The 23,192-nt window shown below is 38.1% G+C and overlaps 6 protein-coding genes across 8 annotated transcripts; 5 read left to right on the forward strand and 1 right to left on the reverse strand.

Annotated features, from left to right (window-relative positions):
* Nucleotides 1-684: 684 nt before the first annotated feature.
* LOC130504034 (microtubule-associated protein 70-4-like) lies at nt 685-3,939 on the forward strand. The gene is made up of 11 exons (XM_056998605.1): nt 685-1,062; nt 1,167-1,252; nt 1,509-1,574; nt 1,643-1,813; nt 1,916-2,086; nt 2,199-2,354; nt 2,443-2,589; nt 2,666-2,737; nt 2,811-3,332; nt 3,411-3,604; nt 3,681-3,939. The coding sequence occupies exons 1-11, from the start codon at nt 864-866 to the stop codon at nt 3,715-3,717; spliced, it is 1,821 nt and encodes a 606-aa protein (XP_056854585.1). The 5' UTR covers nt 685-863; the 3' UTR covers nt 3,718-3,939.
* Nucleotides 3,940-4,784: 845 nt separating this feature from the next.
* LOC130504033 (CRAL-TRIO domain-containing protein YKL091C-like) lies at nt 4,785-6,299 on the forward strand. Its single transcript, XM_056998604.1, has 6 exons — nt 4,785-4,973; nt 5,084-5,339; nt 5,469-5,505; nt 5,617-5,734; nt 5,837-5,947; nt 6,050-6,299. The coding sequence occupies exons 1-6, from the start codon at nt 4,902-4,904 to the stop codon at nt 6,191-6,193; spliced, it is 738 nt and encodes a 245-aa protein (XP_056854584.1). The 5' UTR covers nt 4,785-4,901; the 3' UTR covers nt 6,194-6,299.
* Nucleotides 6,300-6,372: 73 nt separating this feature from the next.
* On the forward strand, nt 6,373-8,544 carry LOC130504032 (uncharacterized). The gene is made up of 7 exons (XM_056998603.1): nt 6,373-7,140; nt 7,276-7,362; nt 7,437-7,481; nt 7,560-7,655; nt 7,776-7,877; nt 8,081-8,235; nt 8,335-8,544. The coding sequence occupies exons 1-7, from the start codon at nt 6,373-6,375 to the stop codon at nt 8,414-8,416; spliced, it is 1,335 nt and encodes a 444-aa protein (XP_056854583.1). The 3' UTR covers nt 8,417-8,544.
* Nucleotides 8,545-11,038: 2,494 nt separating this feature from the next.
* Nucleotides 11,039-14,939, forward strand: LOC130504031 (RNA-dependent RNA polymerase 1). Its single transcript, XM_056998602.1, has 4 exons — nt 11,039-11,191; nt 11,286-13,664; nt 13,750-13,900; nt 13,995-14,939. The coding sequence occupies exons 2-4, from the start codon at nt 11,302-11,304 to the stop codon at nt 14,811-14,813; spliced, it is 3,333 nt and encodes a 1,110-aa protein (XP_056854582.1). The 5' UTR covers nt 11,039-11,191; nt 11,286-11,301; the 3' UTR covers nt 14,814-14,939.
* Nucleotides 14,940-15,148: 209 nt separating this feature from the next.
* LOC108830457 (MACPF domain-containing protein At1g14780) lies at nt 15,149-18,569 on the reverse strand. 2 transcript variants are annotated; one of them, XM_018604076.2, is made up of 8 exons: nt 18,230-18,569; nt 17,876-18,120; nt 17,282-17,465; nt 17,080-17,154; nt 16,783-16,975; nt 16,532-16,701; nt 16,351-16,415; nt 15,149-15,999 (listed from the first exon to the last, which is right to left on the reverse strand). In XM_018604076.2, the coding sequence occupies exons 1-8, from the start codon at nt 18,494-18,496 to the stop codon at nt 15,327-15,329; spliced, it is 1,872 nt and encodes a 623-aa protein (XP_018459578.1). In that variant the 5' UTR covers nt 18,497-18,569; the 3' UTR covers nt 15,149-15,326. The 2 variants fall into 2 exon arrangements, with proteins under 2 accessions (XP_018459578.1, XP_018459635.1); XM_018604133.2 differs by having other exon boundaries at nt 16,792-16,975; nt 18,230-18,568.
* Nucleotides 18,570-20,524: 1,955 nt separating this feature from the next.
* LOC108852597 (uncharacterized) lies at nt 20,525-22,349 on the forward strand. 2 transcript variants are annotated; one of them, XM_018626103.2, is made up of 5 exons: nt 20,525-20,639; nt 20,833-21,026; nt 21,115-21,320; nt 21,398-21,505; nt 21,624-22,349. In XM_018626103.2, the coding sequence occupies exons 2-5, from the start codon at nt 20,861-20,863 to the stop codon at nt 22,347-22,349; spliced, it is 1,206 nt and encodes a 401-aa protein (XP_018481605.2). In that variant the 5' UTR covers nt 20,525-20,639; nt 20,833-20,860. The 2 variants fall into 2 exon arrangements, with proteins under 2 accessions (XP_018481605.2, XP_056854586.1); XM_056998606.1 differs by having other exon boundaries at nt 20,530-20,639; nt 20,838-21,026.
* The last annotated feature ends 843 nt before the right edge of the window (nt 22,350-23,192 follow it).

Genomic DNA, 23,192 nt, shown 5'->3' on the forward strand with positions numbered 1-23,192 from the left:
CCGTCGTGTAATATATGTGGATTAGTGAGACGAGACAAAAGAAAAACAATTACACATCATGCTCAAAAATTAATCTGAGGCTTGATAACAAAAAATCTGATTTAGGAGTAAAGTGGTAAACTGGAATGATGAAACATCATGGTCTCTAGTGATTGTCGTACATGTGTTTGGACAGAATAGCAAAATGGTCCCTAATAATCTGACAACACATACAAAAAATCAGATGGTCCCTAATCCTTCAATGTAATTATACACCAACCGGTGTTATCCATAAGCTATGCGATAAACTTGATTAAACCTTTGCTAATTTGTGACCATTAAAATAAACATAAATACTTTTAATAAGGAAAATCGTCCCCTACACACACAAAAAACACTATCTAACCAAAAACACCCCTCTCTCATTTTCTTTATATTTTTCTCTAATCTCTCACTAAAAATTTAATTATCCTTTTTAATGATAATTTGGCAAATAAGCCCAGAAAAGGACAAATACTGTTTCCCGCTAAACAAGCAGACGGTACAATTATATATCTGCGTTAACGAATAAGATCAAAGACGAAGACGACATTAATTAAACAGTAGTACATATATGATGATGATTAAACGTAATTAACAGTGACATCTATCGTTGTCAAGCATAATAACAGTTAAACCTCATTTTTAAATCTCTCTCTCTACTCTCTCTACCAAAAAACTAAAAACCAAAAGTGTTCTTTTCACTCTCGCGATTTTAAAAACCCTAGCAAAGCATTCTAATGAGTTACTACTACTCTTCTCTGCTTCGCGCCGATCTTCCTTCTTAATCATGTTTTGATTTTGGAACTGTGGTGAGGATTTTTTAGATCGGAAAAAAAAAGAAAATGGAGGAAAGAGGAGGATACATGTCACCTTCATTGGCGTCTCATCGGGAAGGAGGAGGAGGAGGAGGAGGAAGCAAAGGCTTGTCGCGACGGAGGCCAATGAGGCCGAGCTTTGATGCTGATAACGAGTTCATTACCTTACTCCACGGCTCCGATCCCGTTAGAATCGAGCTAAATCGTCTCGAGAACGAACTCAGAGGTAACGAGAGTTTGCTGCTGCGTTTTCTCTTAGACGATTTTTGAAATTTGGGTTTTTTTTTTGGGGGGATTTTTATCATTCTTGTTTTTTTTTGAAATTCTCAGACAAGGATAGAGAGTTGTCTGAAGCCCAAGCTGAGATCAAAGCATTGAAGTTGTCTGAACGCCAAAGAGAGAAGGCTGTTGAAGAGGTGTTCATTCATCCTCTTAACTTAAAAAAGGCTCAAAAGTTCCCAACTTTATCATGATTTTGCATAATATCTATACTTCATTTCCTATTGAACCTGAAGATGGAGTAGTTTCTCTGGTTTACTCATCTCATTTTTTATCTCTTGTATGTGATTTCCACTTCAGTTTGATCTTATTTGGCTACTGCTCAACCATCATATAAGATATGAAAGTATACTGACCTCTCTCTGTTGTTTAATTTTGTGTGTGTTGTTGAAGCTCACCGATGAGCTGGGAAAGATGTCCGGAAAACTCAAACTGGTTGAAAACCTTCTTCAGAGTAAAGTATGTTTTTGTGACTTGTTTAATTTTTATTTCTCTTAGATTCCATGTCTAATCGTTTGTTGTCACAGAACCTTGAAATCAAGAAAATAAATGAAGAAAAAAAGGCTTCCATGGCAGCTCAGTTTGCAGCAGAAGCCTCTCTTCGTAGGGTTCACGCTGCTCAGAAGGATGATGACATGCCTCCTATTGAAGCCATTCTTGCTCCTTTAGAGGCTGAACTCAAGCTCGCTAGACAAGAAGTATTTTCCTTTCAGACAAGCTCGCATTCTCATCTGATTCGCTATGTTCTGTGACAAGTTAACAGCATTCTCATCTGTTTTTCGCATTATTTGGTTTGGTAGATTGCTAAACTTCAAGACGACAACAGATCACTGGATCGGCTAACCAAATCAAAGGAAGCAGCTTTGCTAGACGCCGAAAGGACAGTTCAGTCTGCATTGGCAAAGGCTTCAATGGTTGATGATCTACAGAACAAGAACCAAGAGTTGATGAAACAAATAGAAATTTGTCAGGTATGTCTCTATCATCTCTTTTTTACTCTTTGGATTAGATTAGGATATCTCTCTTGCTTACCTTACCACGTAGTGGTCTTCTTTGCTGGTACTACATTGGTTTAAAAAATAGGAAGAGAATAGAATTATAGACAAGATGCACAGACAGAAGGTTGCAGAAGTTGAAAAGCTTATGCAGAGTGTGCGGGAGTTAGAAGAAGCTGTTCTTGCTGGTGGTGCTGCCGCAAATGCCGTGAGAGATTACCAGAGGAGATTTCAAGAAATGAATGTAACAACCTCTTTAATAGTTGCCAAACGAACTGTTCTTATCTTTGGTCTTTGTAATTGTGGCTTTTTTTTGGTATTTTCCTCCTTAGGAAGAGAGAAAAATTCTCGAAAGGGAACTTGCCCGTGCTAAGGTTAATGCAAACAGAGTTGCTACTGTAGTAGCAAACGAGTGGAAAGACTCTAACGACCAAGTGATGCCTGTGAGGCAGTGGCTCGAAGAACGGAGATTCATGCAGGTCTTTGCTTTTTTTGTTCCTTACTTCCCTTGTGGCTAACTATAACTGTTGCCGTCTCCTGTTTCTGTCTTGACAGGGAGAAATGCAGCAACTACGTGACAAACTTGCCGTAGCTGACCGAGCTGCAAAATCTGAAGCTCAGCTGAAGGTATAAGAATCATACCTAACGGCACTTTTTTTTTTAATACGGACTTAATTTGGGATTGCTGGTTTATTTACAGGAGAAATTTTTACTGCGGCTTAGAGTGTTGGAAGAGAGTCTAAAGAAGCCTAGCAACAGAGGCGCGCCTGTTGTCCGAAGTTCAAGCACTGGGCCTTCACGAAGACAGTCCCTTGTTGGAGCTGAGCCGAGTTCAAAATATTCATCATCAAATGGTTCTGTGACCAAGAGCAGACCAAGTTCTCAGTCGAGATCATTAACTGCTAGTGCGAGCACTGTATTGAAGCATGCTAAAGGAACCTCTACATCTTTCGATGGGGGAACCAGATCATTGGATAGAAACAAAGTGGTAATGAATAGACCTGGATCGAAGTTTCCTTCGCACCACCAGTCTTCTGAAGGAACCAGCAGAGTCGAGTCGCCTAGCTCAATAAAAGGAGAAGAATCAGATGACAAGTCAACGGATAATAAGGATAGTGTCCCAGGTGTCTTGTACGATTTGCTGCAGAAAGAGGTGATAACATTAAGAAAAGCTGCTCATGAGAAAGATCAAAGCCTGAGAGACAAGGATGATGCTATTGAGGTTTGCTTAGTTTGGGCCTTCTCCTAGCCTTTTTAAGTGAAATGTTTTTGATACTAAAGTCTTTAACATATGTTATAGATGTTGGCGAAGAAGGTTGAAACATTAACAAAGGCGATGGAAGTTGAGGCAAAGAAGATGAGAAGAGAAGTAGCTGTGATGGGGAAAGAAGTTGCTGCCATGCGTGTCGATAAAGGACAGCAAGATAGTAAAACCAGACGTACCTCCTCCATCTCTAAAGGATCGTCAAACACTGCTCAACTGCTTTCTGGAAGGTAACAATATCATATACTATGAGCTTTATATAAAATTATGGCATTTTGTTTTTTACGTGTTTTGGCTATTTGGCAGACTGTCTGGACGAATTGGGATGACAAAGAGCACATAATAACAAGCACAATCAATTCGATCAATAACCGGTTGATCCCTGTTCTTGGACCAAATTGATGAACCATCACTAGGAAGAGGGGTTGGATGTGAAAGCTGTAAGAGAAAAAAACCGGTTTGGTTCGGTGTAAAAAGAAATTGGCTTATGTATTTGCTTATTTTGTTGTGTTGGTGTAAGAGGTAAGGCTTTTGTATTATGTAACATTTTAAGCTTTCAGTGTGATTGTTTGTCTGCTGCCAATATCAAACAAACGAATTAGATCTCAAGAAGGATTCAACCGCAATATAATAGATCGATCTAGAATCACCTTACGAAAACAAATATACTCTACGAAGCAAACCGTCTTTTGAACCACCTAATTTTGAAAAACAAAGATTCACTCGTAGAGCAAACCATCTGTCCCTTGTTCAGTTAGTCAAATATTTGGTAGCCTAATATTTTCTTTTTTTCTAAGAACTGATAACCCAAAACCAAATCTGGCAAGAAAGAGAATTGATCACAATTTAACTGAACGTAACCACATAAATTGAACCGGTCCCGTATCATTCACCGGTTAGCGTAACCACCTATGCTATTTCCTCAGGCTGCTCTAGGAATGTAACCAACAAACTATGCTTAACTATTAGTTTTGGGAACATTTAAAAAAATTTGGCGCCTTAATGCACACTATTTAATTTTAGTACTGATTTATTTATTCTTTAACTTTTCTCTCATGCCTGCCTAGGACAAAACTTTTGTCAAAACGTTTTAACGACTTTTAGTTTCCAAAAGAAGCAACTAAAAACATGTGTAGATATAATTAAGATTCAGGATTTAGTAGTAAAGTCATGGAACTAATCACATGTATAATCTTTCAAGGCAATAAAATAGAAGTCAAAGAGAGAAAGACCTTCAACTTCCAGCTGTCTGTTTTCTTTTTGCTGTGAACCGGGGTAATGATACAAACAAGTAAACCATCCTCTATGGCCCTGCCCTGTCCAGTCTTTTTTGATATTTTTTCAGGCTTCTGTCAACATCAAAACATAAAAGCTATTTACTTTTCAACTGACTTATTCGTATGTGTGTACTAGGTCTAGTTTGTACATCAACAACCCAACACACAAAAGGCTGTCTCTCTTTCTCTCCCTCTTTATTATCTTTGCAGAAAAGCCTTTAGAGTTCTGAGGATCTGAGAGCCAAACACAATGGAGGAAAGTCAAGAACTTGCTTTGACCCAGTTGAGAACATCGGTCGAGAAACTCTCTTCTTCCACAGAGGTAATATAAAGTCCGAAACAACTTGTTGGTGTTCTTTTTAGCCATTCTAATCCATATCAAAAAATATCTGATTGTTTTTTGTTTTGTTATGTTGTTTCCTACTCTGTAAGGGATATGAGAAACCAACGTTGATGAGGTTCCTGGTGGCAAGATCAATGAATCCAGACAAGGCAGCAAAGATGTTTGTAGACTGGCAAAAGTGGAGAGCCTCCATGGTTCCTCCAAATGGGATCCCAGACTCAGAAGTGAGAGATGAGTTGGAGTTCGGAAAGATCTGTCTTCAGGGTCCAACCAAATCCGGACACCCTTTGGTGCTTGTCTTATGCTCCAAGCATTTTCCTGCCAAGAATGCAGTTAACTTCAAGAGTAATCACTTTTCACTCTGTTAAAAGACTTTTTTTTTATATCAGCATTCATGTTCTCTTGTTATTGAGTAGTTTCATTTCGAGTCAGTGGATTCTTGAGACTAATCTTTTCATGTCTTTGGTGTTGCAGAGTTTGTTGTTTATGTACTAGACAAAACAATAGCAAGGTGTTTGTTTACACATCAGTTAAAACCAAAAACATTTTAAAACGCAAATATTCCGGTTCCTTGATTGTATTACAATTGTTTTTCTTTTTGGTTCGTTCATATGGGTTTCAGTGGCATCAAAGACAAAGAAGTAGGAGATGAGAAGTTAGTAGCCGTTTTCGATCTTGCTAACATTACATACAAGAACCTTGATGCTCGTGGACTAATCACCAGCTTTCAGTTCTTACAAGTAACCCATCTACTCTTCCTCTCTTCAAAAAAATATTTTAGACCACAACCGAACAAACTCGCATCTTGTTTTAAAATCTTGGAACATGTTTTGTTTCTCCAGTCTTACTACCCGGAACGCCTTGCAAAATGCTACATGTTGCATATGCCTGGATTCTTCGTGTCCGTTTGGAGATTCGTCTGCCGTTTTCTAGAGAAATCTACTCAAGAAAAGGTCTAAATCTTTGACCATTTCCTGATGATGTACCTTATCTCCACTCCACAGGTTCTTGAAAAAAAAATCTCAGAACGTTAACCTTTTGTTGTTGTTGTATAGATTGTGATAGTAACGGATGGAGAAGAAGAGATAAAATTCAAAGAAGAGATCGGAGTAGATGCCTTGCCGGAAGAATATGGTGGCCGAGCTAAACTCACACTAATCCAAGATGTTCTTCTTCCTCAGACTGCTCCACAAATGTGAACAAGCCAAAACAATAACCATGTTTAACTCTTCTTGAGAAGCAATTATAAAACACTAAACCCTGCTTTAATCCATTATTATTAAATTTCAGTACTGCTTTACTCTTTCTGTTCTGTAATGATTAGAACAAAAATATCATCGTTACAACTTTTCTACTTAAAAGGTTCCCAAAAGAATCAATGAAAATACATGAGCCTGCTATTTCATGTTTTGAAGTACAAAGCGCGTGTCGTTCTAAACAACTATATTTAACAAGCCTGCTGTTTTTAGTTTTTGAAGAGCATATGAAAATGAATAGTACTCCGAAGTCTCAAACTTTCGTCTCTATCCAGCGCCGCCGCCAAAACCTCTCTCCGTCTCTCTCCCTTCTCCTCGCGACGGCGACAATGGCGACATTCACCCATCAAACCCCACAGACCCATTTCCTCTCCAAACTCCCTCTCAGACCTAAACCCAGAGCCATCTCCGCAAGAGTCAAAATGTCTCTCCAGGAATCCGCCCCCTCCCTCGCCGTCGTCGGCGTCACCGGCGCCGTCGGGCAAGAGTTCCTCTCCGTCCTAACCGACCGAGACTTCCCTTACAGCTCCGTCAAGATGCTCGCCTCCAAACGCTCCGCGGGGAAACGCGTCGCCTTCGACGGGCGCGAGTACACGGTGGAGGAGCTCACGGCGGAGAGCTTCGACGGCGTGGACATCGCGCTGTTCAGCGCCGGGGGATCCATAAGCAAGGAGTTCGGGCCGGCGGCGGCGGAGAGAGGAACGATCGTCGTCGACAACAGCTCCGCGTTTCGGATGGTCGAAGGCGTCCCGCTCGTGATACCCGAAGTGAACCCCGAGGCGATGAAAGGGATCAAAGTCGGGAACGGTAAAGGGGCGTTGATTGCGAACCCTAATTGCTCCACTATTATATGTTTGATGGCTGTTACGCCTCTTCATCGTCACGCAAAGGTTCGGTCTTTTTGGCTTATTCTTTATGGACTCTAAAGGTTCGATCTTTGGAGTTTGCATGCAGACGTTTGGGATGGTAAAGTCTGCATCTTTGTGGTTTTTGCGGTAACGATCTTTATTGGGTTTCTTCAATAGGTGAAGAGGATGGTGGTTAGTACGTATCAGGCAGCTAGTGGTGCAGGTGCTGCAGCTATGGAAGAGCTTGTGCAGCAGACTCGCGAGGTTTTAGTTTCTATTTACTCATTCCATTTGACTTTGGTTTGGTCTTAAACGATTTTGGATTGGTGTTCCTTTAGGTTTTAGCGGGCAGACCGCCGACTTGTAACATCTTCGGGCAGCAGGTGAATACTCACTTTGGTTATAGAATTATAATTCAAATGTTTTGATTCTGAGTTTTGATGGTTGTATGTTTTGTACAGTATGCATTTAATCTGTTTTCACATAACGCTCCGATTACTGAGAATGGTTACAACGAAGAGGAGGTTAAACTAGTTAAAGAAACAAGGAAGATCTGGGTGAGTGTGTTTTTACATAAAAGAGCTACTACATCTACATATTTACTTCACTGTGATCTTTTTTTTTTTCAAAATGTTGGTTGTGTTTAAGAGGCTCTTTACCTTTCTTGCTCTTCCCAGAATGACACAGAAGTAAAAGTAACGGCGACGTGTATACGTGTTCCGGTTATGCGTGCTCATGCAGAGAGTGTGAATCTACAGTTTGAGAACCCCCTTGATGAGGTAAAATAACAATTTTACACAACAAAACCCATTATGCGACTAATAAATTTGTTATTGAATAGCTTTATTTCAAGCGTTGGTTTCTTTAAGTTTGTAGACTTGGACTTGTTCTGTTAGCTAGCATGTTTAGAGCTTGGGAATAAATTAGTTCTCTTATGATCAGGTTTATATTATTAACGGTATTTGTAACTGTAAATTAACAGAACACAGCAAGGGAGCTGTTGAAAAAAGCACCTGGAGTTTATATCATAGACGACCGCTCATCCAACACCTTCCCTACTCCACTTGATGTCTCTAACAAAGACGATGTCGCCGTTGGTAGGATCAGGCGAGACGTGTCTCAGGATGGCAATTACGGGTAACTAAAAAATAAGCTTCACTCTTTATTTCTATTGAACCGATTGAGATTTTTATTTTTCTCCATGTGGTTAATAATAAAACTATATGTGAATTTCAGACTGGAGATATTCATATGTGGTGATCAAATACGCAAAGGAGCTGCTCTCAATGCTGTTCAGATCGCTGAGATGCTTCTTTGATTTCGTTTCCCCCCTTACTTGGCATGACATCTCTGTATCAGATTTGAACCAAGACTTTTGTCTCTTTTTTTTTGTGTCCCTGTGTTGACCAGTTTTTGTTACATTTTCATACACGAATTTGTCTCTCAGTCTCTGAAAATACGCTTTGGACCTTTACCAGTTTCTGGTTCGAACCAGTACCGGTTTGGTCAATGGAAGATTCAATTTATCAGGTGGGTCTTCAGATTGCCTTAAAATAGACCTAGTCACAGAGGATCTCTGGTCCCTCAATTATTCTACGCACTAACCAAGTCACCAATAGACCCCACATTGTCCTTTACGCTTTGTAGTTTAGCTAGACCGTACGATTTGCTGCGAATATTTTTATTTTCTATAAGATTTGAATAAAGTGTTATCCAATACTGATCAGCTCCTTCGCTAAGAAGGTTAGTTACTTTGTCGTTATATCATTACCCTACAGCAAAAAATGAAAAGGATAAAACCGAAAGTAATATCGTGATTATGAAAACGAATATCTCTCGACTTTCTGTTTTAAAGTGGGTTTTTATATATTTAACCTATCTATCTCCTCCTCCTCAAATCTCTGTTTCCTTTTATCCTTTTTAAAATTCCTTTTTTGAATATCTATACTATTATTTGCGAAGTAATTTTTCGCAACGGAGCTCCCACGTTAAAAGTTAGAGTGGTTAATATCTATACTACCCTTAATGAATTATATATATATAATTAATTATATAACCAAAACGAAATTTATTAATAATATTGTTTATTTTTTAAAAAATAAAATAATTCTCATATATTGTGTTGTTATCTTAAAATATTTTTCAATTATAAAATTTAAAAATTAGGTATAAAACAATTTATAATAATTAAGTGGTTAAAATCAATATTAATTTTTATTAATATTATTATTTTTTAAATAAGATAATTCTTATGAATTTTCTTGTTATAACTAAAATATTTTTCAATCATAAAAGTTAAAATAAGATATAAAACAATTTATAATAATTAAGTGGTTAAAGTCAATATTACCTTTAATGAATTTTATATATAGTTGATTATATAATTAAAAACGATTTTTATTAATAATATTAGAATTTTTTAAATATGATGATTCTTATATATTGTGTTGTTATCTTAAATTTTTTTTTCAATTATAAAAGATATAAAATAACATATAAACTATTTATAATTAAATATTAACCAACTAAAACCATTTTGTATAAATATATTTTCTAAGATATTTCTATATAATTAAAAACGAATTTATATTAATCAGATTAATTTTAATAAAATAAGATAACTTATATATTGTGTTGTTATCTTGAAATTATTATTTTGTTATAAAAGTTAAAAAATAAGATATATAACAATTTATTTATATATTACTATTATATCTGAATTTATTATATAGTTAAAACAAATTTATATTAATAATATTAATTATGTTTAAAAATAAGATCATTCTTATATATTGTGTTGTTATCTTAAAATAATTATTTCTATTATAAAATTAAAATTAATATTTAAACAATCTATCTATCTAAACTATTATTTGAGAAGTGAATTTGCTTATTTGTGATGCTATTCATAATTATACATTTACTCATATTTTTTGCTTAACTATTAATATTAATTAATAAATAATTTTAGTGATTTAACCGATAATTTGTCATTATCTTTAAAATAATTAAAATATGCTAAAGATAATATCATAGCGAAACTTATACATATAATTTAGTAATATTAAAGTATTACATATATGTTTATAATTACCCATAAATAATTATAAACTTAGATAAAATTACTTATGTATACTATTATTATATGTTAAAATCACTTATAATAATACAAATATCAAAAGCATTGATACAATAATAATTTATTACTATATATATAATAAATACATATAATAATTTATTATTATATGTTTAAAATCGTTGTGATAATTTCCAAAAGAATTAGCGGAAAATTCAAAATTATTTATACTATTATTTACAAAATAATTTTTTGCTCTCACGTTTAAATTTAAAACGTTAAATTTGTTATTATTCTTAATAAATAATTAGGTTATATTTTTAATATATATTTACCCATAAATAAAAAAATTCATTAGTTTGGTATTCATCATTATCTAAAAGATTATATTATATATTATTTAAAATATTTTACATCATATATTTTAAAAATAAATATAATGTATGTATATATGGATATTTTATTAAAATAAAAAAAATATTGAATATAAAAAATAATATTTAGTTAATTATTAAATATTTCAAAAGCATGAGAATAATTTTTCAATAAGGTTTTTAATTTATAGTAGATTTGTTTAAAATTTTTTTTATAGTAGATTTGTTTATAATTTTTTTTAAACTATTAAGCCCGCAGGTGCGGGCAAAACACCTAGTTTTAAAATAATCTTCTAGATTGCGTTCCTATAAATGATGCTTAAGGACTCTTTAATACACATCAGCGAGAGTTCCTGACCGTCCGATTAAATTTCTACTACGATGACGTCAGCAATCGGACATAAGCAGTTCGGGATACTCGAAGCAGAGTATTGAGGCTCAAACTAGTGGGACCACCCTTGAAGACGACGACGACCCAAGAGAAGACGAAAAAGCAAGTCTTTGGTCAATTTAGTGTTTATAAATAAAGAATTAAAATATTTGAGAAATCCTAAGGCGATCACTCATCATCTACTCACTCGGCGAGTATATCGGGCATAGTGATCGGAGATCAGTCATCGCCGTCGTCACCCCTTTTCCTCCGGTAAGTCTTCTGTTTTCTTTTACTGTCGGAAACCATACTGTTTGTAGGTTCTGTTGTTAGATCCTTTAGTAATATCGAGTTTACTTGTTGTTAGGTTTAAGTCTACTAGAATGGGGAAAACGATTCACGTGTTTGGTTTCCCCGTCGGTGTGAGCGCAGAGGAAGTCAAAAACTTTCTCGAGAGGCTCACCGGCTCAGGCACTGTCTACGCAATCAAAGTCAGACAACCCAAAAAAGGCGGTCCTAGAGTCTACGCCATCGTCCAGTTCACATCCGAGAGACACGCTAGGCACATCATCACTCTAGCCAGCCAACGTCTCGATTACGGAAGATCTTACCTCAAAGCCTTCGAAGTCGAACAAGACATCGTCCCCAAACCTAGAGCTTCCTTGCACAACATCCCGAATCTGAAGATGTACTTCGGATGCCAAGTCTCTCCCAAGAAGCTTTCTGTTTTCTGGACTGCTCAAAACGTCGCCGTCTCGTTCGGAACCGGGATGCGGAAGCTCCACTTCTCGATGTCTTGGTACGAGAAAGAGTACCGCCTCGAGCTTCCTTACGAGAACATATGGCAGATCGATCTGCATTCGCGGCGGAGGGACTCCAAGTTTCTTGTGATTCAAGTGATCGGCGCTCCTAAGATCTTCGAGAAAGAGGATCAACAAACTGTTAATAACCTCTTGTTCGGGTCACTAGATTTCTACAGCGACGGGTCCGACGAGCAGTGGATAAGAACCACAGACTTCACTTCCTCCTCGTGTATCAGCCAATCATCAGCCTTCTGTTTAGAGCTTCCCGCTCATCTCAACGTCCCTGACTTCAGAGAGAACTTCGCAAACTACGCGGAACACGAATCAAGCACTTTCTCCGTCGAATCCGGGAGTAGCTACTCGTCAAACGCGAACAAGCTCGTCCCCGTTGTCGACCCTCCTCCGGGGTGTTACCTCCCTTTCGAGATCTTGTTCAAAGTTAATACATTGGTACAGAACGCTTGCATCCCCGGTCCGGCTCTCGATCACGCCTTCTACGACCTCCTCGATCCGCGGAAATTCCATAGGTTTCTCATAGACCACTGTCTCGAGAAGCTCTTCCACCTCCCTGAATGCTGCTACGCTCCCGCTCGTTGGCTACGCGAAGAGTACTCGGAATGGATCAAGAAAGGAAAGCTTCCGCAGTCTCCTATGATATCTCTCGACGACGGGCTCGTGTACATGTACCGCGTCCAAGTCACGCCTACTAGAGTCTACTTCTCTGGCCCAGAGGTTAATGTTTCGAATCGCGTGCTTAGACACTACTCGAACTACATCAACAACTTCCTCCGTGTGTCGTTCGTCGACGAAGACCTCGAGAAGGTTCGCTCCATGGACCTCTCTCCCCGCTCCTCTACCGTGAAAAGAACCAAGCTATACGAGAGGATCAACTCTGTTCTTAGGGATGGGATTGTTATCGGCGATAAGAGGTTTGAGTTTCTCGCGTTCTCTTCCTCCCAGCTGAGGGAGAACTCCGCGTGGATGTTCGCGCCGGTAGACGATATCACCGCGGCTGATATCAGAGCTTGGATGGGCGAGTTCGACAATATTCGAAACGTGGCCAAATACGCTGCGAGGCTTGGCCAGTCGTTTAGCTCGTCGAGGGAGACGCTCACTGTCAGGAGAGATGAGATTGAAGTGATTCCCGATGTCGAGATCAGAACTTTTGAGGCGCACTACGTGTTTTCAGACGGAATTGGGAAGATCTCAGCTGAGTTCGCTAGGCGGGTGGCTAAGAAATGCGGCTTGACAGAGTTCTTTCCGTCTGCTTATCAAATCCGTTACGGCGGGTATAAAGGAGTGGTGGCTGTGGATCCGAACTCGTCGAAGAAACTGTCTCTGAGGAAAAGTATGAGCAAATTCGAGTCAGAAAACACAAAGCTGGATGTGTTGGCGTGGACCAAGTACCAACCTTGTTATATGAACAGACAGCTGATCACGCTTCTGTCTACTCTCGGAGTCGAAGACAAGGTCTTTGAGAAGAAACAGCGGGAAGTCGTGGACCAGCTCGACGCTATCTTGACCGATCCTCTGGAGGCTTTCGAGGCTCTCGGTTTGATGGCTCCAGGGGAGAACACGAAGATTCTCAAGGAGCTGATCTTGTGCGGTTATAAACCCGACGCCGAGCCTTTCCTCTCGATGATGCTTCAGAATTTCAGAGCGTCGAAACTGCTGGAGCTACGGACCAAAACTCGGATTTTCGTTCCTCGCGGAAGATCGATGATGGGTTGCCTAGACGAGACCAGGACGCTTGAATACGGTCAGGTGGTGGTGCAGTATACGGATCCCACTAAGCCTGGAACTATATACGTCGTCACGGGACTCGTTGTTGTTGCGAAAAACCCGTGTCTGCATCCCGGCGACGTGCGTGTTCTTCAAGCTGTCAACGTCCTATCTTTGAGTCACATGGTGGACTGTGTTGTTTTCCCTCAGAAGGGCTCGAGGTAAACTCTTGATTCTGATTATTATTATTTTTTTTAACAAATTTTCTTTATTAGTCTCTAATGTTCATTGAATGTTTGTGCATAGGCCACACCCGAATGAGTGTTCAGGGAGTGATTTAGATGGAGATATATACTTTGTATGTTGGGATCCTGAACTCATTCCAACAGGAACGTCTAAACCAATGGACTACACTCCTGAACCAACTCAAATCTTGGATCATGATGTCACTATTGAGGTAAAATATAGATCACTTGTTTATTTATTATATCATGTTAGTTGTTTTGGCATTTGGATAGTATAATTTTGAATATGCTAAATCTTTTTCCCAGGAAATTGAAGAGTACTTCACTAACTACATTGTGAATGATAGTCTTGGAATCATCGCAAATGCTCATACGGCATTTGCTGATAAGGAACCACTCAAAGCTTTCAGTGATCCATGCATTGAGCTTGCACGAAAGTTCTCTATCGCTGTTGATTTCCCAAAAACCGGTGTTGCAGCCGAGATACCCCAGCATCTCTATGTGAAAGAGTATCCAGATTTCATGGAGAAGCCAGATAAACCAACGTACGAGTCGAAAAACGTGATTGGTAAGCTTTTCAGAGAGGTGAAAGAGCGTGCTCCACCGTTGATCTCGATCAAATCGTTTACTCTCGATGTTGCCGCCAAGTCTTATGATAAAGACATGGAAGTCAACGGATTTGAGGAGTATGTTGATGAAGCTTTCTTCCACAAGGGAAACTACGATTACAAATTAGGCAATTTGATGGACTACTATGGGATTAAGACAGAGGCTGAGATACTTAGTGGTGGCATCATGAGGATGTCCAAGTCTTTCACCAAGCGACGGGACGCGGAATCTATTGGAAGGGCGGTTAGGTCACTTAGGAAGGAAGCTTTGTCATGGTTCAATGCTTCTGAAGAAGATGAAGAGGTGGTTGATGAATCTGCAAAGGCCTCGGCATGGTATCACGTGACTTACCACCCAAGTTACTGGGGAGTTTATAATGAAGGTTTGAACCGCGACCATTTCTTGAGCTTTGCGTGGTGCGTTTATGATAAGCTTGTGAGGATTAAGAAGGCGAATGTTGGGAGGCGTCAGCGGCAGGAGACTCTTGAGCGGTTGGGCCTCATGCGTTTGAGTTGATTCTTAGCTTGATTTTTATGAACTTTTTTTTTCCTTTGGTTGTGAGTTTCTATGTACAAAATGTTTGGTGTGGAGTGCTCTTTGTACTAAATGTTTGGTTTGTAATAATAAATCAGTAGTTTCGTATCTTGCAATCTATCAATAAGCTGATGACAAAAAATAATATTGACTCTGAATTTCTATGGAAATTGCACCCACTAACACCAAAAATATCAAAATTCACTGATTGATCAACATTACATTCTCTCTCTTCTTTTCTCTTCCTATTTCTCTCTACCTTCTTTCAAAAAAATTGTTTTGTTTTTTGGCAAATAACTCCAATTTTTTATAACATATACTAGAAGAAAAAAGTTTACTACTGCAAATAACCTCTCAACATTATACGTGCATGAACAGTTTTTTTTGGAATAGGCCAGGCCCATCAAACACACATGCGCAGCCTCCATATTTACACAGACGCCAAAATCAATAAAGAGAACAAACAAAATTATTCTTTCTGATATGTTTTTTTTGTCAAGAAACGCCAAGAAGGCGTTGGTGATGTAGTAGCGCAAACTTGACATGCAAGCAAAGTTTCCCTTTATCCAAATAAAGCCTAACTCCAGTGACTAACCAATGACCAGGACTGTTTTGAGGTCCTCGACATAACTGCGAAAGATCCACGAATTTGACGATCTTGTTATTTGCCGGCACAGGAGGTCCTCTTGGGTAGACACCGGAGTCCAAAACGACCTCGTTTTTGTCTTTGTTAGTGACCATGTTATGATGAACACTCCCGCTAGTCAACGGTAAGCTCATGGAAGAGAAGATTCCAGATCTCTGGGAAGTTCCTGGTCCATGGACCCAATCTTTCTGAACCACGTAGTGATCAGAGACTCCGGTGAAACGGAGACGGAGATGGAGAACGGATTTTGAGCCGTGTTTCTTCACTTCGAGCTGAGCTCCGGTGACTATGTAAGCTACATTGTTTGAGTGTTTGCTTGTTGTTGTTGTTGTTGTTGTGATCCAGTTTGGGTCGTACTTCACTGGAGCTGTACAAACGTGTGAGAATATCTTACCGTTTAATGGTTCGAAGTAACGATTGCTATCAGATATTTCGTCGGAGCCTCTCCATCTATGATCGTCGGTAATCTTTTCACCAACCGTTGTCCTCGTATTTTCTAGGTGTTGCAAGTGTATAGCCAGCCTGATGAACAAAATACATTACTATATTATATCAATATCTACGTACATGAAGATATTTTTTTATTACAAATTGCATCGTTACGCGGATTATCAAACCTAGTTTCTTTTTCTTTTTGATGACCAAAAGTTTCTAGACTTCCATATATATTATCTTCTTATCTAGAGAATTATTGCATTAGTTCCTTCTCTGCCCAACTTATGTTTGGCTTCAAGCCATATTATCTTCAAGTTTAGCTCTAGTTATACACTTGATAACCAAGAAGTTATAACCAGTTCCTTCTTAGGCTAATAATCACAGTAATTTTCTAAAAACAAATGTCAAGTTTAAGTTTGCTTTGGTTGAACCTTTTACCTATTGCATTTCTTGCCTTCAAGGAACAATCGCATTCCTGTTACTGGATTCTTCTCAGTAGTAACCTATAATTAGTTAACAAAATAAGGGGCATTGTGAAAGAAATTAAAAAAAAAATGCAAGAACTAGCGGTGTAATGTCCTTTATCACAAAAAAACTAGGGGTGTATATATTTACGTACGGGAGTGGTATTAACGTATAGTTTGGGACCCATGAAGTTGATATGAAGAGCTGGATACGCAGAAGCCATATTTGGCGCCGCGCCAAACGGAAGGTCGTTATGAATCGGAGCCCACGTTCTAGGCCCAGAGAAGTCCAAAAAGTACTGTAAGTCCATTAACGGCGGCTTGTCTGTCAAAATTACCAAATTAACCCCTTCAAAACTACTACTCCCTTCAATAGTCACATATCAAGGGTTAGAGAGTATATAACTGAAGTTACATCTAAGGTAGAGAGACATGGCATGAGCTAGAAGACCAGAGCCAGGAACGTCTTTGAGCAGTGATGTGATCGGAACAAAGTTGAAGTTGATGGCGTCGGGCTTTTCCGGAACTGTTATTAGCCATTCACTATGGCTTTTTGCTCTCCCGTCGCCTCCTCTTTTGGCGCATATAACTGTTATCCCCTGAAAATGTAAAGTTGGTTTCCTAGTGATGAAAATGTTCATCATACAATATGTTGGTTTTTTTTGTGCGACACAATATGTTGTTTAGATTCTATGAAACTTACATCTTTGGAATTCATCGAGAAATTATTAAAAGCAACCGTTTCTTTCTCGTCAAAGACATTGAACGCCTCTGGAAACTGCAATATCAAACTCCAATAATGAATTTAGTTTGCAAAAAAAAAAAACAATATTATTTAGGAGGAGACATTCTCGTTTGTTTTGCGTTGAAATTGACTCTATAGAATTAACTTAAACTGCGCTGACCTTATTAGGTCGGCGAGTAGAGAGAAGACAAGAGCCGGTGAACAATTGGTCTCCGAGATCATGGAGATGGTGACGGAGGAGGTCGGTATCGAGATCAGAGGACTTGTCTTGTCTCACAACAACCACGTCTTGTCCTCCTACGCTCACCCCGGTTATTACGTGTGTCCCATATCTCTCTATAAATCTATTCCATTTTAAAATTATATTTTTACTCTTACGATAAGTCGATAATACTGACAAAACAAAATTATTTAAAACCAAGCTGGTGGTTATAGTTTACATTTTCATACCAAATAATCAGGAAGAAACTCGTTTAGGAAACTAATAAAACTTTGAATAACTGTAAACCGGAAGAACTGAATGATCTTTAGTTGGAAACGTTGAATTTGGATACTTAGGTTGAAAAAAAAAAAATTGAAGAAATACAGATATATTCCACATTAAATTATAACATAGAATTAGTCAAAAATGTCCCAGCTGTTCTATCAGAATTCAACCCAGAACTTGATATGTGTGCTCCACTGTAATGCCGCCAGCATCAAATGAAAAAAAAAGTTTTAAATATCTAGAAAAAAATAAAAAAAAATTATAAACCTGGCAAGTAACTGCGGGTTCCAGGAAGAAGGAACGGCGTTTCGAACGCGATCAGTGAGACGCAAACGATTGGGATTGTGGATGTGTATATTAAAAAGCGTTACCATAGAAGCGTCAAGACCTAAAGATTTAACGTTAGCGGCGTCGGTTGCCCATGACCCACTTTGAAACCCGAACGTCGCGTTGAAATTTCCCGACGGTATTTTTCCGGTCACCGACGATCTCTGATTAAAATACTCCGACATCTGAACTCAGAAACAACACACATACACACACATATAAAACATTTATAACTATAAACTAATAAGAGTTTGAGAGTTTTAAATTAATGAAGTAAATAAATGATCGATGAACCTTGTTGAAATCAAGAATGTCAGAACGAAACCGAGTGCGTTCTCCTTTGTCGCAGTTGATATCGGAGGAGACATTCTGAAAAGCTCCAAAGCCAGGAACATGCAGTTCTCTGTTTTGAGTTTCGTCGAGGACAACCAATCTGTCATCTCCGGAGGCGCCGTCTCCTTCTTTGCAATATTTTAACCGGAAATCCGCCGTTAAATCGAAACCTTTGCCAAGACTCTTGACCACAGTTTCGACCACATCCCCGCCGCCTCCTCTGTTCATTTCTGTTTCCTCTGGTTGTTATTAAGCTTCGAGTCTTTTGTGGGAAAAAGGCAAATATATAAGACAGAACTAGATAATGGTTGATAGCTTGTAATGTTGGCTAATCATCTACTTAATTATTGTTTATTTATATAATCTTTAACATTAAAAGAAAAAGAACGTGATATTTTGATTAGAGTATGAAAACGACGAGAAACATCAGCGTTTACGAAGTCTCCGGAGGGACACGTAATGATTAGTAAAGTTATTTTGATTTTGCAAATTCGCTTTTAATTCGAATGATGTTATCTGATAACCCTGATTAGTAAAGTTATTAAATTTTGCAAATTCGCTTTTAATTTTGTTAGTCATGGATGATTTGCTGAATCGTGAGAATCAAACATAGAAAGTGTATATTTAGTCGACGCAGTTATTATGGTTGATGATGTAACTTGTCAATATAAGCTGATGCGGTTTTAATGACTGCAATCCGGTTTAGATATCAAGAGTTCCGGGTTAAATTGTTTTGTTGTTATTGTATTCTACTAAAGAAACAAAACAAAAAGCTGACCCTAGAACCCGCGTCTCGAAAACAAGGAAGATTCAAATCCTGTCACATGCCAAACTGATATCGGTTTAGCTTCAATTATATTTATACATTAATAAACAATTTGTACATGAGCTTCACAATCACTACTAATCAGAGAAACTCACTAATCTATATTATAGTATTTTGCCATTTTTCGTCTACTCAAGTTCCATATGCAACATTTGACTCTTCTAACTTTGTTATGAATTGAAGTGATAAAATGTACTTAAACGCAATAACCATTACCCATTCAATCTGTAATTATAGAGTATATACTAGTACTTCGGAGGGAAGTATAAGCGACAACACTTAAATGTAATATGAACATGACTCTTGTCCAAAAATTGTATGACTCATATTTCAAAACTTGTTTGACTGCTTTGATGAATGTGGATAACAATGACCAAGGTCCCTTTCTTGCGTAATAAAAGCATCTACAGAAAAAACATAAGAAGTTGCCTTTTATTCTTCTAACGTACTTGTGCTTTCACACGGACTATTCAGAATCCCGTACACGCATAAGGTACATAATTATTATTTTTATGTCGGTTAAAGACCACTGCATTATTTACCTCAACTCAATATCATTCGGTCATCGGATACGGATACTGTAACATTTTATTTTGACAAGTGGATATTAGAGTATGTATAGTTGGTTTATGGTTTGGAATTGAAGTTGAACAGAAACTCAGCTCTCATGAAGAAGATGATACACAAGAGGATTTGAATAAAGTGAATTGTATCTGTTAATCGTAAATGAAGAAAATATAAATGTTTATATACATCATAAGCTATCCGGTTTATACCGTTCTAAGTAACCAAACCATAAACCAACTATACATACTCTAATAGTGGAATTTGACTATGGGGTTTGGTGGTTTGTTTTGATGTGAGGCAGACAATTATGAGATAAAAACAAATTCGAGGAAATGTGTTACAGATAGTGACAATAAACAAAAGGTAACAAATGATTTGATCTTCTCTCAATCAAACTAATATTACGTGTTGCGTCTGTGTGTGAAGCAGCTTTCGCGACGCGTCTTTTGTTGATTATTAGAGCAGCTACAATGGTAGTCCTTACCATAAAATCCTTAACAAAAATAATAATTTTATAATATGTGGGATCAAAAATTTTAGGATTTTGTGCCACAAATGTGTTTTCCAGACCGTAAATAAGGATCAATCCTTTGCCAAATTTGTCACTGTGCGCGGGTCCTACCGCCGCATGAAGACCCGCGATTGGTCCACTTACTTTTTTTTTTTAACTGAAAAGAAATAAAAGTAATAAAATAATATTAAACACTTACATATATTATCGTGCACGTTGATACAACCGTTGTGGATGCTCTTATAGTTTCCCTTTTTCCTACAGAATGGGCTCAAATTAATCGACCAGGCCTTTTGGAAATAGTAATAACGGCCCTTTATGGCCCACAGTTGTGTCTTCGTCTTCCCAACTAATCGATTCGAAAACACGTTGACGATGCCCGGAAGAGAAAAAGCTCGTCAATTCGAAACCTAAAAAAAAAGGGCGGGAGATTCGCGAATCAACAAATATCGGCGGCTAAATCGTTTGTGAGTTTTCGCTTCTTCTGCTCTAAATCTGCAGATCATAGCGCAAATCTCGCTGTTAGGGTTTCTGGATCTCGTCATTGATGATAGCGTAACAAGTGATGTTGAATCTAATCTACTGCATTAATAGGATCTATGCTTTTTCAATTTAGTACGAATTGAATCAGATTGTGATATTGGAACTTGGAATTGAGAGTGTAGGGGAAAGTGCTGATCTTGTTGCTATGGATGACCATGGTGGTGGTGGTGGTGGTGGCTCTGGTGGAGCTTCTGAGCTGAGTCTTGAGGAACTGATGGATGAATATTATTCTCGACCTCCACAGATAGCTGAGTGGTTATGGTGTATCGAATACGTAGCCAAGTTCGTTAAGGATCTACGTTGCATACTCGGTAGCTTGAATCTTAACCTTGCTTTGTGGTTATTGTTTATAGTAAGAAGGAGTATTTAACATGAAATCTCTTTTTTTTTTTGCTTTAGATTTGATGAACATGGGATATCAATATTCGGATGACTATGGGAGGAGGATTAATGAAGTCCTGTCCCTTAGAGTGTTGGAGTTTGTTTTCGATCCAAGCAAGAATGATTCAAGTGGTGTTGGTGTTGTTGCTTCTGCTTCTCAGGGAAGAGTTGAGTTTGATTTGTCTTTGAGCAACTCTGATGTTCTCAGGGCGATTCTGAGAGAGGTATGGGGGAAGAAGTAGATAAACTTTGCTAGGATGTGTGGGTTTCTGATTGTAGTCCTTTTTTTTTCAAATGTTAGATTCCGGTGTCGGAACTGCGAGCTGGCATGCCGGAGTTATCAAAGTTCAATGTTCTTCCATTTATTGCTTACAAGAACATGTGTTTGCCACAATGTGCACTGGAGAAGGTGAAGATGATTCCTTTAAGCTTTCCTTTCTTTTGTTTCTTATTTTTTTCTGTAGAAGGATGCTTACTTGAATGATTGAGATAGTGTACCCTATTATTTTCTGTTTGGGTTCGTGTAGCTAAGGGATTTGAGTTTGATGGAGAATGAGACAAGTGCAGCTCCTGAGATAGAAGCTAAGGATCCTGTTTTTGGAGGTGATGGACCAGTGCACATGGATACATGCGAGGAGGAGCCGATAGAGGAGCAACAAGTGCATATTGGTTTGGATAAAGTAACTCGCATCGAGGATGAAGATGAGGCAATGCACACCAACGAAAAAAATGAAGTAATTATGATCGATGCAGATACAGAGAATGAACAAGAGACAGTCGTTGAACCCATTAGCAACGGTCGTACTACTGGTAATACATTTCCTACAAGCTCAAGAAGATGGCCAGAGGATGCAAGTGTAAAATGTACAAAAGATGGAACCTGGTTAATCAGTGTGAGCGGTGATGATGATGATGAGTCAGATATGGTCAAAGGTCCAGCATTGGCTAAGAAGAATACAAACACAAACCATCCTGCGAGCTCCTGCACAAGACACGAGAATGTATGCTGGAAATGTGGAAAAGAAGGAACGTTGTTGATATGTAGCAGAAGCGAGTGTGAATCAAAAGTTCACAAGGAATGCTCGAACTGTGTGGTTAACTTTGATGAAGACGGGAACTTTCACTGTCCTGTATGCTGGTATGATAGAGTCGTTGCAGAGTACTTAGAATCTCAGAAGTTGGTGAGCTCTGCCAAGAGAAAACTGATGAAGTTTATGTCTCTACTTTCATCAAGAAGCAAGAGACTCAGGTGACTGTAATTAAATATAATCTCGTCTTTGAGGGATATCTAAGGTGGTCAATATTAGATCATGGATTTATAGATGGAAGTGATTGAAGTTTGTGTGTTTTGTGCAGATCAATCAACGCGATCTGAAACGCCCTTGTGATCTTGTTCGTGGTGGATTTTGGTTAGGAGAGAGTTCTGTTCATATGTGTGCTGGTGTAGAGAATTATAGATACTGGGGGTAATATATTCGAAGTGAAAATTAAGAGTGTGAATGGTTATTATTTGAAACTAGCGGAAAAAGGAGTTTATATCCAACTTTGACTGAAGTTTTTGTCTTTGTCGAATAAAGATAAACAAATTAAACGAAGTTATCGCAAACTTAAGCTAATACTGGAGAAGTTTCTTAATTAGCATAAGAGGTCGTGTCAGGTCAATTGTCGTAGTCGAGATAACTTAAACAAAGATCTTTTTTCGGCAAAACTTAAATTAAGGTGTGGATTATGCTAATGTTTTACATTGCAGAGTGATTGGTTGATGGTCTATCACATGTTGACATAGTAGTGTAATTTTATTGAACACCATAGCGTATACATGTGTTCTTTACTAGGGGTGGGCAAAAAACCCAAACCGAACCGAACCAACCAAACCGAAGTTAAACTGAATCAAACCAAACCGTGCTCTTTATGTAATCCAATTGGTTCATGTGTTTATTCAATCCGAACGGTTTGGTTTGGTTTGGGTTTAAACCGAACCAAACCGAACCAAACCGATAATCCAATATATGTATACAGTAAAAATATATATGATATATATATGTATTAACATATTGTAAATTTTAGTTAAAGTTTCGTTTTTCATTTTTTCATAA

This window comes from Raphanus sativus, unplaced genomic scaffold (genome assembly GCF_000801105.2).
Source record: "Raphanus sativus cultivar WK10039 unplaced genomic scaffold, ASM80110v3 Scaffold1314, whole genome shotgun sequence".
Classification (NCBI taxonomy): Eukaryota; Viridiplantae; Streptophyta; class Magnoliopsida; order Brassicales; family Brassicaceae; genus Raphanus; species Raphanus sativus.

Coding starts and splice junctions, on each gene's coding strand:
- LOC130504034 (XM_056998605.1), top strand. CDS start 864: ATGGAGGAAAGAGGAGGATACATGTCACCTTCATTGGCGTCTCATCGG. Junction 1,814..1,915: donor TCAAGCTCGCTAGACAAGAA/GTATTTTCCTTT, acceptor TTGGTTTGGTAG/ATTGCTAAACTTCAAGACGA. Junction 3,605..3,680: donor GCTCAACTGCTTTCTGGAAG/GTAACAATATCA, acceptor GCTATTTGGCAG/ACTGTCTGGACGAATTGGGA.
- LOC130504033 (XM_056998604.1), top strand. CDS start 4,902: ATGGAGGAAAGTCAAGAACTTGCTTTGACCCAGTTGAGAACATCGGTC. Junction 5,506..5,616: donor CTAGACAAAACAATAGCAAG/GTGTTTGTTTAC, acceptor TATGGGTTTCAG/TGGCATCAAAGACAAAGAAG. Junction 5,948..6,049: donor AGAAATCTACTCAAGAAAAG/GTCTAAATCTTT, acceptor GTTGTTGTATAG/ATTGTGATAGTAACGGATGG.
- LOC130504032 (XM_056998603.1), top strand. CDS start 6,373: ATGAAAATACATGAGCCTGCTATTTCATGTTTTGAAGTACAAAGCGCG. Junction 7,878..8,080: donor TTGAGAACCCCCTTGATGAG/GTAAAATAACAA, acceptor GTAAATTAACAG/AACACAGCAAGGGAGCTGTT. Junction 8,236..8,334: donor TCTCAGGATGGCAATTACGG/GTAACTAAAAAA, acceptor TGTGAATTTCAG/ACTGGAGATATTCATATGTG.
- LOC130504031 (XM_056998602.1), top strand. CDS start 11,302: ATGGGGAAAACGATTCACGTGTTTGGTTTCCCCGTCGGTGTGAGCGCA. Junction 13,665..13,749: donor TTCCCTCAGAAGGGCTCGAG/GTAAACTCTTGA, acceptor GTTTGTGCATAG/GCCACACCCGAATGAGTGTT. Junction 13,901..13,994: donor ATCATGATGTCACTATTGAG/GTAAAATATAGA, acceptor TCTTTTTCCCAG/GAAATTGAAGAGTACTTCAC.
- LOC108830457 (XM_018604076.2), bottom strand. CDS start 18,496: ATGAACAGAGGAGGCGGCGGGGATGTGGTCGAAACTGTGGTCAAGAGT. Junction 17,155..17,281: donor CTACTCGCCGACCTAATAAG/GTCAGCGCAGTT, acceptor TTGATATTGCAG/TTTCCAGAGGCGTTCAATGT. Junction 16,000..16,350: donor GAAGGCAAGAAATGCAATAG/GTAAAAGGTTCA, acceptor TTTGTTCATCAG/GCTGGCTATACACTTGCAAC.
- LOC108852597 (XM_018626103.2), top strand. CDS start 20,861: ATGGATGACCATGGTGGTGGTGGTGGTGGTGGCTCTGGTGGAGCTTCT. Junction 21,027..21,114: donor GGATCTACGTTGCATACTCG/GTAGCTTGAATC, acceptor TTTTTGCTTTAG/ATTTGATGAACATGGGATAT. Junction 21,506..21,623: donor CACAATGTGCACTGGAGAAG/GTGAAGATGATT, acceptor GGGTTCGTGTAG/CTAAGGGATTTGAGTTTGAT.